Source organism: Mus musculus, chromosome 16 (genome assembly GCF_000001635.26).
Source record: "Mus musculus strain C57BL/6J chromosome 16, GRCm38.p6 C57BL/6J".
Classification (NCBI taxonomy): domain Eukaryota; kingdom Metazoa; phylum Chordata; class Mammalia; order Rodentia; family Muridae; genus Mus; species Mus musculus.
Genome location: NC_000082.6, coordinates 35,022,394 through 35,037,002, shown reverse-complemented (window position 1 = coordinate 35,037,002; position 14,609 = coordinate 35,022,394). Strand labels below are relative to the sequence as shown.

The 14,609-nt window shown below is 43.8% G+C and overlaps 1 protein-coding gene across 1 annotated transcript in view; it reads right to left on the bottom strand.

Annotated features, from left to right (window-relative positions):
* Positions 1 to 14,582, bottom strand: part of Hacd2 (3-hydroxyacyl-CoA dehydratase 2) — an 86,770-nt gene extending 72,188 nt beyond the window's left edge. Inside the window, exons 1-2 of the mRNA NM_023587.2 lie at positions 14,368 to 14,582; positions 11,061 to 11,178 (exon numbers count right to left, since the gene is read on the bottom strand). Coding sequence (NP_076076.2) covers positions 11,061 to 11,178; positions 14,368 to 14,522 — 273 coding nt within the window. The 5' untranslated portion in view covers positions 14,523 to 14,582. The remainder of the gene's footprint in view (positions 1 to 11,060; positions 11,179 to 14,367) is intronic.
* Positions 14,583 to 14,609: the final 27 nt, after the last annotated feature.

Sequence of the window (14,609 nt, the reverse complement as noted above, 5' to 3'; positions counted from 1 at the left end):
CTTCTCTTGCCGATTCCTCCTTTACAGCTCCGGCCTCCCACTCAGGAACCCAGTTCCTGTGCCGCAGCTACATAAGCCCTAACCGCCTGTGTCTGCAGAGTTCTATATCTAGCAACTTCTCAAGCACTTCTGCCAGCTTCTCTACACATTTTGTTTCTCTGTTCAGATAAACATCTTCTCTACACATTGTTTCTCTGTTCAGATAAACATTTGCTCATCAAACCTTCTCTTGTTCCTGCTACAGACAACACCTAACTCCTAAGCCTGTTGAGAAACCAACTTTATCTTATGCTGTGATCGTTGTCCTCCCTCCCTTCTCCTGGGTATGCTCCTCTTGTGATAGTTACTACTCAACCAAGACTGGTCTCAAACTCACAGCCTTCCAGCCTCAGCTCCGGCCATCTAGTCTGGCCCTGCCTTTCTTTTGTTTCCTCCCCACCTACCTTTCTGTGGCGCTGAGAGTTGAAACCAGGGCGTCACATATACTGTGGCAGAGCAGTTATTTATGCTATTTGTCTGTGTCAGGTAAGCTTTTTGTAATTCTCCTGTCATGCTCTCTGTTTTTTAAGATTTATTTATTTTTACTTTCTGTGTATAAGTGTTTTGCATTCATGTATATAATTTAGTCTTCACATACATGTCTGGTGCCCACAGATGCTGGTACAGGCAACAGCTCATCTGGAGCTGGAGTTAAAACAGTTGGGAGGTAAGTGGGCTATGGGTGCTGAGACTGAACCTGGGACTTGCAGCCCCTGCCTTGTCATTTTCCACTTCTGTAGATCTGTGCAGCAAATACAGATCTCAGTTATGTGTCTCTGACCCCAAGCTCTCAAGCCAGGGTGTCAGACTGAATTCTTGATCTGTCTAAGCTGTCTTTATTTACACTGTTTTAATCCTATTTTCCTCACCTATCCTGTTCTCCATTGCATGCTATTACATAGACTTTACTGTGTCTTTCAAGATTCATATGAGAGGTACGTAAATGTATAATAAAGCACAGAAAGTAGACTCAGACATCTCTTATTCAGACCCTGCACCTCCCGCCCCCAAGGGCAGCACTGACAATGGTCTGACACATGCCCTTTGAGCCCTTCTCCAGCACCCACAGATTTTGTTTTTATATTACACATTTCCCTAATCTGAACACACACACACACATATTTTAATATTCGCCCCATTGTTCTAAACATATGAATAAAGAAGCTTCCAAAGTTCAAGTGACACACCATTTATAGCAGTCCCCTCTCCCTTGCCTCATTCACCATCCTTCCCTTCCTTCTGTCCTGGCAGAATCTAAACTCAGGAAATTCCACCTGGGCAGTCTGCAATCTAGATCAGGATCTACTTATCCTGGGTGGTGCAGGCGTCACTCACTAGTCATATGTGCCTACCAGAATGGAAATGAAATTTAAAATTTAGTTTCTCGGGGCTGGAGAGGTGGCTCATCAGGGAAGAGCACTGACTGCTCTTCTGGAGGTCATGAGTTCAATTCCCAGCAACCACATGGTGGCTCACAACCATCAGTAATAGGATCCAATGCACTTTTCAGGTATATCTGAAGACAGGGACAGTGTACTCACATATATAAAATAAACAAATCTTAAAAAAAAAAAAAAAACAAACAAGTTTCTCAGTCCTACCAGCCTCATCTCAAGGGCTCCACAACCATGTGACTAGTGGCTACTGTACTGAACAGCACAGATCTGAGACATTATTAAGCAGACAGCTCAAATACACAGAGCTGAAGAATGTATTCTTTCTGTAGACAGCTGCATGCACTTCGATTCTCTTCCCGAGTCCGGAGGAACCAGACCGCCTCCACCTAGAGGTCATGGTGTCTCCTTAGGAGGAACCAGAATGTTCTCACCTAGCCCTGAATGGATTTTGTTTCCTAGAAAGGTCGAAGTCTAAGGTTCTTAGTTGCTTTTACTGTTTCATTCCAAGTCTCTTTTCTTCTAAAAATTGTGATCTTTGTTCTAAGTTTAAGAACTTAAAGAGAAGTTCAGAAGGAGTAAGGTTTTCTTTCCTGGCAGAAAAGCTCCTCTGTGGTTTGCCATAAACTGTCAATAACCAGCCTTTTATTAGTTCACAAACATCTCTGTATGGTTTTTTCCTCCACAATTACTTTGAATTATACATTCTAATTTTTCTATTTTTTGGGTAGTCTTACTCATTTAAAGGTTTTATTCCTGCTGTCAGTTCTGTGGACACACAGGTTCTAACACTAACAGACTTATGCCTCCCCGATCTAGTGCCATGCACTGCCTAGCCAGTCCATCAGCATAACACATCTATGCTGTGCCAGGCAGCCCAGATCGAAACATGTTTTTTTTTTTTTTTTAACCTCTCAAATGGTGAGCTCTACACAACTCTCAATGGCTTCTGCTGAGCCTGCTTTACCTGATGCTCTGTGACTGGAAATAACCACTCTCCTAAGCCTTTGGGTTACTGCTTAGTTCACTACAGTCTCCTTCCTGCCCTGCAGTCACTGTGGATATATTTAGGGTAGTTGTTGTTGGTTTTGGCTTTCCTTTTTAATTTTAGCACACTCTGTTTCTAAAGTCATTAGCTTCCTCGCTTCTGTGAGCACTGTATTACTTAACTTCTATTTGCTCAGTTGTCAAGCAGTGACACCTGTGTGGGTGGGCGCCTATTTCCTACAGACTCCCTCTTCCTGTCAAATGTTGTGACACTTTACATCCAAATGCATTTTCTCCCATCCCGTTCTCACCGTTTCTGAAGCTGGTTTTTCTGGGCTGTTCGACAAGTTTGTACTAGATGACTCCACATGACTGGTTCAGCTAGCCTTTCCAAACTCGTTTAGAGATCTGTTCTCTTAAAAGCAATCTTCAGAATAAAGGGAGTCTAACAAGTACATGCAGATTGTTCCAAACGTCCCTTAAGACATAAAACTGTTTTTGGAAAATCAACAGGTTCCCACAAAGAGGACAAACTGGTCTCTTGTGAACTATGCCCAGACCAGTTCACAGAAGCAAAGCGGTACTGTGCCTGGAGCATGCAGCTCTCTTAGGGACACACCTTGGAAGCTAACAGGAGAACAGCAGACAGACAAGGTTTGAGCCACAGGCCCAGAAACACTCAGGGGATAAACTGGAAGCCTTCTTTTTAAAGACACAGCAGTTAAGATGTTCCTCTGTTTTAAAGGCATTCAAATCCATTCCCAATTTCATTAGGGATCTGAAGGGGAGAAGTGAGGCATGTAGACTCTGACTAAAATACAGAAGTAGAGCCGAGAATGTGCCAGTGGGGTTTCAAGATGTGACAGAAGGTCTCTGCGGTCTCTCACAGCACCCCAAACTAATTCTGCTTTTCAAAACCAGCCATAGATCAACTCTAAGAAAAGGTAAGAAAAACACCTACATGTTTCCCCTTACTGTAGACAAGGGGTTCTACACAGCAGAAGGATCCGGAGGGGACTAGGAGGTAAAAGGACCAGGAAAGAGGTGCATAGCAATCAACATGGCTTTTACCAGCCAAACAGGTCTAAGCAAAGAAACGAACTCCCAGTCCTGGGACACAGCCAACAAGCACTCCTATTTTAACCCAAAGCATTCAGCAATCCAGCTTTGCCTAGGAACCAGTTTAAACTGCCATTCTGGCCAGACCTCTCCCATGCAGGCCTACAGTCAGTCCTCTCCACTCATGAGGATGAGACAGGTTCCAGGCATGGCTGGGCTATAGATGGGGCTAAAGGGCAACCTGGGCAACGTAAGATACTGTCTCAAAAGAAACATTTTCTGTTTTTTAAAAACTGTGTAATATTAGTGTGTGGGAGCATATGTGTCAAGGTCGGATGACAACTTTGTGGCGTCAGTTCTCTCCCTCCATCATGTGGGTTTCCAGGAATGAGCTCAGGTCCCCAAGCTTGGGCAGGAAATGTCTTTACCCACTAAGCCATCTTTTTTGTTTTGTTTTGTTTTTTGTTTTTTAAGACAGGGTTTCTCTGTGTAGCCCTGGCTGTCCTGGAATTCACTTTGTAGACCAGGCTGGCCTCAAACTCAGAAATCCGCCTGCCTCTGCCTCCCGAGTGCTAGGATTAAAGGTGTGCGCCACCACACCTGGCCCCACTAAGCCATCTTGTTTGTCCAAATCAAATGTTTTAAAGGGAAGGCTAGGGATATAATTCAGTAGAATGGTGCTTATGTAGCACGCATGAGATCCAAGGTTCAATCCCAGTCCAAAACAAAACATGATTAAAAACAAACAACTACTAAGCTACCACGACTGTAACTCCAACTCCAATTTGTGTGTATAGTACTGACCCTGGGACTCAATCATAAACTCTATTATCCCATGCTAATATCAATCTCTACTTGGTCAAGCTGGAGGAAGTCTGCCTTATCAATGACTACCAGGAATCCAAAGCCAAAATCCAAAGCCAGAACCAACCCACAGAACACTTTAGACAAGCAGCATCTTTACAGCCAGATATAATTCACTACACTAAACCACCCAAACTAAGTGTGCAATTCAGTGTCTCTGGTCACTGCAGTCGTGCAATCACTAGTTACATTTCCATCCCTTTAAAAGGAAATCCTGCACCTGCTAGCAGTCACTTCCACTAATCTTCAGCCTCTACAGACTGTGTCCTAGACACTTCAGGTCAAAGGACTCACATCATCCCTTGACGCTGTGTCTGCCTTCCGTTCTCACATCATGTTTCACGGTTCACACAGTGGGAGACACCACCAATAACTCATCCACCAACAATTCATCTATCGCATTTTGTAATCTGTGAGTGGCATTTAAAGGTATGCTGATGCTGCTCATGTTAACCAGCACAGATGACTCAAAGCTTGACCCGAGGTACATTATATTATTTGTACTCTGATCTCTTGGCCAAAAATACTGATTATTAACGTTTACGGTTTATAAATCATACTAAAGCCAGATATGGTGGTGTATGTTTGTAGGCCCAGTGCTTTGAAAGACTGAGACAGGACTGCTTAAACCCAGGACAGAGAGACCAGCCTGGAAAATCCACTTAAAAAAAAAAATACAGCAAAACTCCATAGAGAAATAAATTAAACACTATTATATATAATTATCAACACTGTGAACAGTATTAACCTGGTATGTAGAAGGCCCTGGGTTCAACTCCCAGTGCTCCCTTCCACACAAAACAAGATATATATGTGTGTGTATCTTTATATATACACACATGTATATTATATATTATATATAATAAGATACAACACGTTCATTCTATCGTGTGTCTTGTGAAAACTTTAGTAAGAATCTTCTTAGCTTCATCTAGTATCTTACACTAAAAGCTGTCCCTCCCTTCCCCTCCTCCCTTTCTGGATCATTTCTGCAGTCTTGCTTCCTGCCTAGAAGTGACCATCTAGGATCACAAGTGATCCAAGCTGAACCCACTAGCTCCTCACTAAGATACAGAACTAAGGCTCTGCTTCCAGCCAGCTGTGCTCATCTTGGCTCCAAGAGCTGCATAATTGTTATTATCACCTGGCACTGGAAACAGGAAGCCAGCGTGCACAGGGAGAATGGCAGATAAAAGTGATGGAGCATGAATACCTGGGCTCACTAGGTTGTTTCAGCCCGAGTCTGGGCCATTCCTGCAGCCCAACTACATTCCTCCCCTTTATTTTTATTTATAGGCTATGCTAAAGACAACAGGTCCCTCTTGATGGTTAAGTGAGGGAGTTCCCCTGATCTCCAGCCAACAGCCCTCATACAATCACCTCCCACAAGACTGAAGGCTTTTGTTTGTCTGCTTGCTCTGTTTTGTTGTGGAGTACATGCCAGGCCTTGTGCATGCTAGGTGTGTGTACTGCCAGAGCCCTCTCCAGGCCTTAAGTTAGTTCCTTTTTAGCAAGGGCTTAATTTTCACAGTATTCATTAACCAAACACTTAAATACTACCTGTACAATAATTTTGGAATTTATTTATTAAGAAAATACTCTGGGAAGGGGAGCAGGGTGTGGGGAGGATATAGGGGACTTTCAGGATAGCATTTGAAATGTAAAGGAAGAAAATATCTAATAAAAAATTGAAAAAAAATACTCAACATGTTCTTGGATAGGTAGGTAAAATAAAGTTGAGGTTTCTGTCAATTTTACTAAAACCTCTGAGCTCATAGCTCAGTGTTAAGAGTATTAGCCTCGTATGTACATGGTACTTCCTTAAAAAAAAAGTTTTACCACCAACTCAATGTATCCATTCTGCAAAAATAAATAAATATATAAATAAAGTTCCTCAGAAAGTAAGCTATTTTGGGGGGCTAGAGAGATGGCTCAGTGGTTAAGAGCACTGACTGCTCTTCTGAAAGTCCTGAGTTCAATTTCCAGCAACCACATGGTGGCTCACAACCATCTGTAATGAGATCTGAGGCTCTCTTCTGGTGTGTCTGAAGACAGCTACAATATATTCATATACATTAAATATATAAGTGAATAAATAAATATTTTAAAAAAAGAAAAAAGTAACCTATTTTGAGTGCTGTTTCATATTCATAACACATTGCTACATGACCATTTGGGCTTGCCTACTAAATATTTTTAAGTCTTTTATATATTCCTAAAAAGATCTGGAATTTCTTGGGAACAACTGACTTACATTTCTTTTTTAAGCCTTTTCCCAAAGGCCCCACTAAAGCACATCAGTCAGCACACAGATAGAGTAGCTAACTTATCTAGATTAATGAATGGTCGCATCCTATCATGTAATGCAGTATAGAATAATAATTAAGCCACACATACATCTGATGATTACACCATGTTTGCTGTAAGTCACGAAGCCCTTCTTAAGTACCACACAAGTGCATCACAGCCGGCTCTCCCTACAGCCTAGTTAGAGGCTCCTGCCTCCACCGACCTCTGCAGCCTTCATCCTCTGCTTGTCTCTAGAACCATCGCTTCATCATACACAGTCATTTCCATTGTCTCTTTCTCTCTTAGGGAAGGGTGGGCTCAAAGATGTTTCCATTTTGGGGGCATAATTTTTTTCTTAAAACCAAATCCAGGATTTGTCATGTAATACGTTTTTAGTGGAGACTGACAAAGAAAAAGAAAAAAAATTAATTTATTTCTTAAATCCCTATTACAAAACTCAGCAGAGATGAACAGGCTAATTATCCAAGTCTAAGGCTTGGCTCTGGAGTGAATTTGTACTGCGCTATTTATTTACTTTCCCTAAGACATGCTTAAATTTTAAAACTTGTATTTTTATATTATAAATCTTCAAGGAACTCCCCTCATGAATCACTGAAGTGCTCCAACTGTGAGCAGCTCCCTTCTTTGTTTCTGATGGCTCTGATCTCAGGAGTGAGGGTCTCTGCAGCTGAGGGAACAATGTGTGACTAGGTGACAACGTGTTACTTAGTTATTTCTCCCCCTTTCACAGAACCCCAAGGCTCTAAGCTTAAAGAGGATGCACACTAGCATCTGCTGCTTTTCTTGGGCTCACACTGTTTGAGCAGGAAAAACCCGAGAGCCTAATTCTTTTCTAAATCAAAATGGTGGGCCAGGAATAAAAGGCCATTCTGCTAAGCTGGTACCGCAGCCCAGCTAGGGGGGCGCGAGTGCTGGAGGAGATGCCCAAGTGGCCACGGCACCCCGACAGGCGCAAGGCACAAGGACAGAGAGCTTACTTTCTACTTTCTGCTTTTGACAGTGAGAATGAGAATACCTCTCACGGATAAGTTTTTTTTTTTTCTTAAACACTGCTCCCTAGTTCGGGTTTTAAATTGCCATTGAGACACAAATGTCATGCTGAGTTTGTCCCAGAGAACGAGTAAATAAAACTGTGTATCATGTCCTCTGGACTACCCAAGGGGTTTCATCACAACAATGCAAAGCTTTTGATTTTGCATGTCTAACTGTCCTCAGCCCCACTTCCCACTACCAAAATCTATAGTCCAGAAAAATGGGCCTGTGCTCAACACCTGTATGTAGGTAAGCCCTGAACACCACAAGCAAGAGTCTAAGTTGGTATAGAAAGGGCCAACTGCAGCCCTGCCTAGTGCTCTGTCTATCTGACACAGATGATCTGTCTGACAAAGATGCTCATCTGACACAGATGCTCTGAAAACGGAACCTCCTCCCATCATGACTATCAACACTAGCAGAGCCTCAGACAATCACAAAGAGAAACAAAGTCAAACATTGCTTCTCAATACTGAGCTGTTTCTTCCATTTTGTATGTTAACATTTTATCTTTTTAAAAAATTATTTTACTAACTTATTTTTATGACTGTTTTTCCATGTGCGTGACAGGTGCCCTTGGAGGTCAAAAGAAGGCATCAGATCCTCTGGAGCTGGGGACATGACAGTTGTGAGCCACCATGTGGGTGTTGGGGGATCAAACCCAGGTCTTCTGAAAACAGCAGCGAGGGCTCTTCACTTCTGGGCCATCTCTCCAGCCCATAGTTTTCTTTATCAGCTTCAGACCAGAAGATCCCTTGTACTGGCTAGTTTTGTGTCAACTTGACACAGCTGGAGTTATCACAGAGAAAGGAGCTTCAGTTGAGGAAATGCCTCCATGAAATCCAGCTGTAAGGCATTTTCTCAATTAGTGATCAAGGGGGAAAGGCCCCTTGTGGGTGGGACCATCTCTGGGCTGGTAGTCTTGGGTTCTATAAGAGAGCAGGCTGAGCAAGCCAGGAGAAGCAAGCCAGTAAAGAATATCCCTCCATGGCCTCTGCATCAGCTCCTGCTCCCTGACCTACTTGAGTTCCAGTCCTGACTTCTTTCAGTGATGAACAGCAGTGTGGAAGTGTAAGCTGAATAAACCCTTTCCTCCCCAACTTGCTTCTTGGTTATGATGTTTGTGCAGGAATAGAAACCCTGACCAAGACAAATTGGTACCAGCATAGTGGGGTATTCCTGTGACAACCTGACCATGTTTTGGGGAGGACTGTGGAAGGACTTTGGAACTTTGGGCCAGAAGACCCATTTGCTGTTAAGAGCTCTGAGATGTTGTGTAGGAGCTTGGAAGATAATGTTGAGAACAGTGTAGAAAAATGGAGGCCTGGCTTGTGAAATTTCAGAGGGAAAATTAAAGACTCTTTTCAGGGCCATTGCTGTTTTGATTGTGAAGATTCTGTAGTTCTGGTTAGCTGAAGAATCAGCTGTGATTAACAAGATACCAGAACTACTAAAGCAAAAACTTTGCATTACTGGGACTATTGATGCTAGTTAGCTGGAGCTAAGAAATTAGCAGTGATTAAGAAGAGATCAGCATCGTTGAGGTGACATCTTCTGGGAAGTGTTTTCTAAAAGTACAAAGAGGCTGTGTTCCAGAGATAGCCAAGGTTGTACTCCTGCTGCAGCGGGACTTGGTAATGTGTAAGGGTCACCCGGGTGGTACTGGTTTTGAAGGCATGAAGGGGTCATGCAGAGCAGCTGAGGCTCAGCACTGTGAGAGGCTATGGAAGGCCACTGGTGAAGGTGCAGCCTCAGCTGCAATTGACAGCCCAGGACTGAAGGGGTCATGCAGTGTTTTGGAGATGCCACTACCATGAGATGACCACCAAGAGCAGCAGCAGTGGAGTACAGGCATCTGGAGCCTAGAGGACTACGTGTGTGCTACAAAGGTCATGGCTGGAGAAGTGACCCAAGCCCTTGGAGGAGCCCAGAAGATCGTGAGTTGGATCCCAGAATTGGATGGTTAGAGAACAATTTTTGCTTTTGATTGTGATTGTGCTCTGATATGTTCCCTCTTGAAGGGAGAAACTATTTTAGTGGAGCCCACAGTTAAGAGACTTAATTGTAAAAGGACTTTGGATTTTAAAAGAGATGGATATTTTAAAGAGATTGAAATTTTAAGAATATGTAAAGACTGGGACGTTTAAAGTTATTTAGAGCCGGGCGTGGTGGCGCACGCCTTTAGTCCCAGCACTTGGGAGGCAGAGGCAGGCGGATTTCTGAGTTCGAGGCCAGCCTGGTCTACAGAGTGAGTTCCAGGACAGCCAGGACTACACAGAGAAACCCTGTCTCAAAAAACAAACAAACAAACAAAAAAATTAAAAAAAAAAAGTTATTTAGACCTTGGGGATGAATAAGAATGTAAGGGTTGAGGCTTACTAGTGATGTGTTTGTGTGTCAAGTTGACAAGGGGTCAATTGTACTGGCTAGTTTTGTGTCAACTTGACACAGCTGGAGTTATCACAGAGAAAGGAGCTTCAGTTGAGGAAATGCTTCCACGAGATCCAGCTGAAAGGCATTTTCTCAGTTAGTGATCAAGGGGGAAAGGCCCCTTGTGGGTGGGACCATCTCTGGGCTGGTAGTCTTGGGTTCTATAAGAGAGCAGGCTGAGCAAGCCAGGAGAAGCAAGCCAGTAAAGAATATTCCTCCATGGCCTCTGCATCAGCTCCTGCTCCCTGACCTGCTTGAGTTCCAGTCCTGACTTCTTTCAGTGATGAACAGCAATGTGGAAATGTAAGCTAAATAAACCCTTTCCTCCCCAAATTGCTTCTTGGTCATATGTTTGTGCAGGAATAGAAACCCTGACCAAGACATCCCTTTATTCCTAAAATTGTTTGAGTTGGATTTCTCTCAGCTGCACTTACAACGCAAACTACACTGACTCAGGAAAGAGGACCGAGGCAAGCACGGAACCACCAAACTCACTGCGAATCTCTAGTGTCTTTCCAAAGCCTTCAATAATGTGGATGCCTCAGGCAGGTTCAGCTCAATCTCCTGTCTATTATCATCAATACACCACCTCCACCAAATATGCTCACCGTTCCTGCTATATGGACCCTGAAAGTATCTGAGCCTGTCAACACCTTACCAGGGCACTTCTAGAATCTCTCAAAATTCTAAAAGAAGTTTGCATCATTTGATTTCCTTTAAAGCTGGAGATAAAACATATTCCAAGCAATACATTAAATGGAATTTTAACTTTTTTCCTTCATATTTCAAAGACCATCAATTTCATAAAACAAAATTTCCAAATTTAAAGCAAATCCAATAAGGATAGGGCTATTTCAGCATATTTTATCATACTTAGTAATGGTTATAAGTATCATATTTTCTACTTATAACATTTGGAATTAGTGACAAAAATCTCAAACGTACCTCCAGTAAGGCTCCTGTCTGGAAGAACTTCAAAGGCCTTTCTATTGAATAATAAAGGCTATGGTAGCTCCCCTTAGCCAGGTATGCTCTCACCAGCCCAACTGCTATCACCAGCCACCTAGTAAAAAACAAAGTACAATTAGAAGAGGAAAGCAAGAGTACGCTGGACTCAAGACAATAAAGACATAGGAATAGCAGAGCATGTTCAAAAGATTGAAAAAGACCCGAGATTTACCAAGTGCTGTGGTGTGCTGCCCACATGAAGGGCATGGTGCCGAGTAACATTATTGTGAGGTGGCACCGTTAAGAGCTGAGACCTAGTGAGATGTATTTAAGTCATCAGGGACATGCCCTGACAGAGCCTCTGGGACCCTGGGCCTCTTTCCTTCCCTCTTCTGTGGCATGGTCATGAGGTGAACAGTTCTGTTCCTGCTGTGTCACTGACCCAGTGTAAGGAGGCCCTCAACTGTGGGACGCAATCACCAAACTTTGCACCAAAACAAACCTTCCTTTTTTGCATGTGGATTATTTCAAGTGTGGTATAAAAATCACTGTCCTTCACAAAGACCACACTGTAGCACAAATAAGTGTTACACTACCTACAACATCCTGTAAAATAAAATTACGTGGTGGCAGCTCACTTGTCTAGAACTCGGCTCTCTGATAAACCTGTCTGCTGAGAACAAGGCCAATGCAAAGGGAATAAGTTATTATGGTCTTTGTGCAGTGAAATCAGGTCCCAGAAAGTCTAATGGAACGAGGGGCTCAATTTTAATTGATTTATGCTGTTAAAGGGTCTTTAATAATATTTAGACGGGAAAAATACTTTAAACTATTTTATACAAGTGCCTCAGTGGGACAGGTCCGTATATCGTGATCTTATTTAAATTACATACAAAATATGAATAAAAGTTGCCTTTGAAAATGGATAGTTTTCAATTTCTCAAGACCAAATGAGAAGAGATCAATAAGTGTATTGATTAGAAACCCACGAAACCAGAAAGCACCAGGACATCCAGTTGTGGGTCTTACCTTTCTGCTTGACCTTCCTCCTCAAAAAATTAATATTAGGCCTTGTGGCTTCCTGTTAAATTTTATAAGGAAGCAAATGGAACCTGGTCATTAAGGCCCATCTCAGAAAGAGCAGATTCAACTAAATGTACACACTCAACTAGGCAACAGTATATATGTTCTACACCTACAAACTATCATAGAGGGACATTAAATAAGGGTTTATAACAGAAGAAATAAATTCCTTACTAGCTTAACTGGCCAGCATGGGCAGTAACAAATTAATGTTCAAGTTGATTAAAGCATTAACTTCCCTCTCAAAATTCCGATTTCTGGGCTGGAGAGATGACTCAGTGGTTAAGAGCACTGACCTGCTCTTCCAGAGTTCAGTTCCCAGCAGCCACATGGTGGCCCGCAGCCACCTGGAATGAGACCTGATGCCCTCTTCTGGTGGGTCTGAAGACAGCAACAGAATACTCCCATACATACATAAGTAAGACCCTACTCCTCATTCTTGTGTTCATCGCCCAGAAAGGAGGTCTTTCCTCATTAGAGGACTGTGACATCGCTCTTCAATACAATGCTTCTACCAACATCTTTGCTAGAACAGGAATCGTACATATATGTGTATAGAGAGAGTTCTAAATGTTCTCCTAAAAAAATAATAATCTGGGGACATTTATGAGAACAACAACTTGTAGCTGCAATAGTTCTTTATTGACTTAAGTTTAGATCCAGGGATTTTGAGAACTTGTATAATCACATGCAAGCCTGTGTTCCTTTCTTTTCTTTTTCTTTTTTGTCTTTTTGGTTTTGTTTTTCTTTGAGACAGGATTACACTGTGTAGCCCTGGCTATCCTGAAACTTGCTCTGGAGACCAGGCTGTTCTTTAACTCAGAGATCCACCATGCCCAGCCTGAGGGCATGTTGTTTCAACACCTCCTATCTGCAATACTAACAATCAGCCTACCACCCTCCAAGCCTATTTCTTCATTAAAAAGCAACATAATTTCTTTAGGCTTACAACGTTTGTGCAAGTGTGTATTATTGGCCTGTGCTAATACCAGCATCTGAGGAACATACAAAATTAGCTGATTCAAGTAAAGTGATTTGAAACAGGGTTTCACCGTATATATGCATTTTGTGTATATTTTAAGTTTTGATCCCTGCCAACGTATTTCCTACTGTAAAAGATAATTAAGAATGGATTTTCAAAATACAGTTTTAAATTTTTTCTGTATACTTGAAAGTCTTACAAAAAAAAAAAAAAAGCCATAGTGCTAGCACAGTAGTAGAGTACAAGCAAGTGTGAGGCCCTAAGTTCAATCGCCAGCACCAGTAAACAAACGGATGAATGCTTGCTAGGGAGTCAAGAGTGGTGTGGCACAGGCCCCTGATTCCAACAGTCACAAGATTGAGGCAGGAGAATCACAAGTTCCAGGCGAGCCAGGACTACATAATGAGTTCTGGTCAAAAAGAAAAAAGAAAAAAAAAAAAAAAAAAAAAAAAAACGGGAAAAGAAAGAGAAAAGGGAAGGGAGAACAGAAGGCAGGAGAAATTGCACCTAAGAAGTTTTACGACTTAGGAATTTCCTGACAATTTAAATTTATATGGTGATCCAGCTCACCAAAACCACCGGATTGCGAAACTGGATTCACCTAGCCCAACTCTACCTAACTGGGGGGGAAACAAAAAAACAAAAACAAACAAAAAAAAAAAAAAACCAAACCCACTAGAGACCCAGAGAAAGAAGCAGGTTTCTTCAAAGTCCCAGGGCGAGTTGTGTGAGAACTGGAACTAAAAGCCCTGCTATGAAGAGACAGACTTGAAATGGGGTAGACACCATCCCCAGAGTCGATTCTCTCCCTATCTCAACTTGCCCCAAGAAAATCTAAGTAATCCCCCTCCAAAGTCTCCGCCCCGGTCTCGGACCGCTCCGGCTCGGGCGGCTGGCGGAAAACTTCGACCACGTTCCTACCGCCTCCCAGACGAACGCTCCCGCCTGGGTTTTGAAAGCGGCCGCCTAAATGAATGATCTCCGCAGCCAGGCGGGCTTCCTCGCCGGGCTGGGGAAGTGCTGACCGGCCGCCCGGGGCTGGCCTCCGCGCCGCGCCGCGCCGCACCTGTGGCCCGCCCGCTCGCCCGCCCGCCCGCTCGCCCCGCCGCGGCCCTGACCAGGCAGCTCTGCGGCCAGCCTGCCCCATGCTCGCCCCGCGGCCGCCCCGGGCTGCGGGTCCGACCCCGCCGGTCACAGAGCTCGCTCCCCGCCTCCCCGGGGAGGGAGCTCCAGCCTCACCCCGCCGTCATCACCACATTGTAGATGACCAGGTACGCCGTGGCCACAGGCCCGGGGCCCTTCTTCTTCCGCGCGCCGCTGCTGTCGCCAGCCCCGACTCGGCCACTGCCGCCCCCATTCCCCTTGGTCGCTGCAGTCGCCGCCGCTGCCGCCATGTCAAGCGCCCGCAACCCCGCTCCCCTCGCGCCTGCACCTCAGACCCAACTGGGCTCTACGAGGGGGCGGAGGAAGGGACGAGGGAG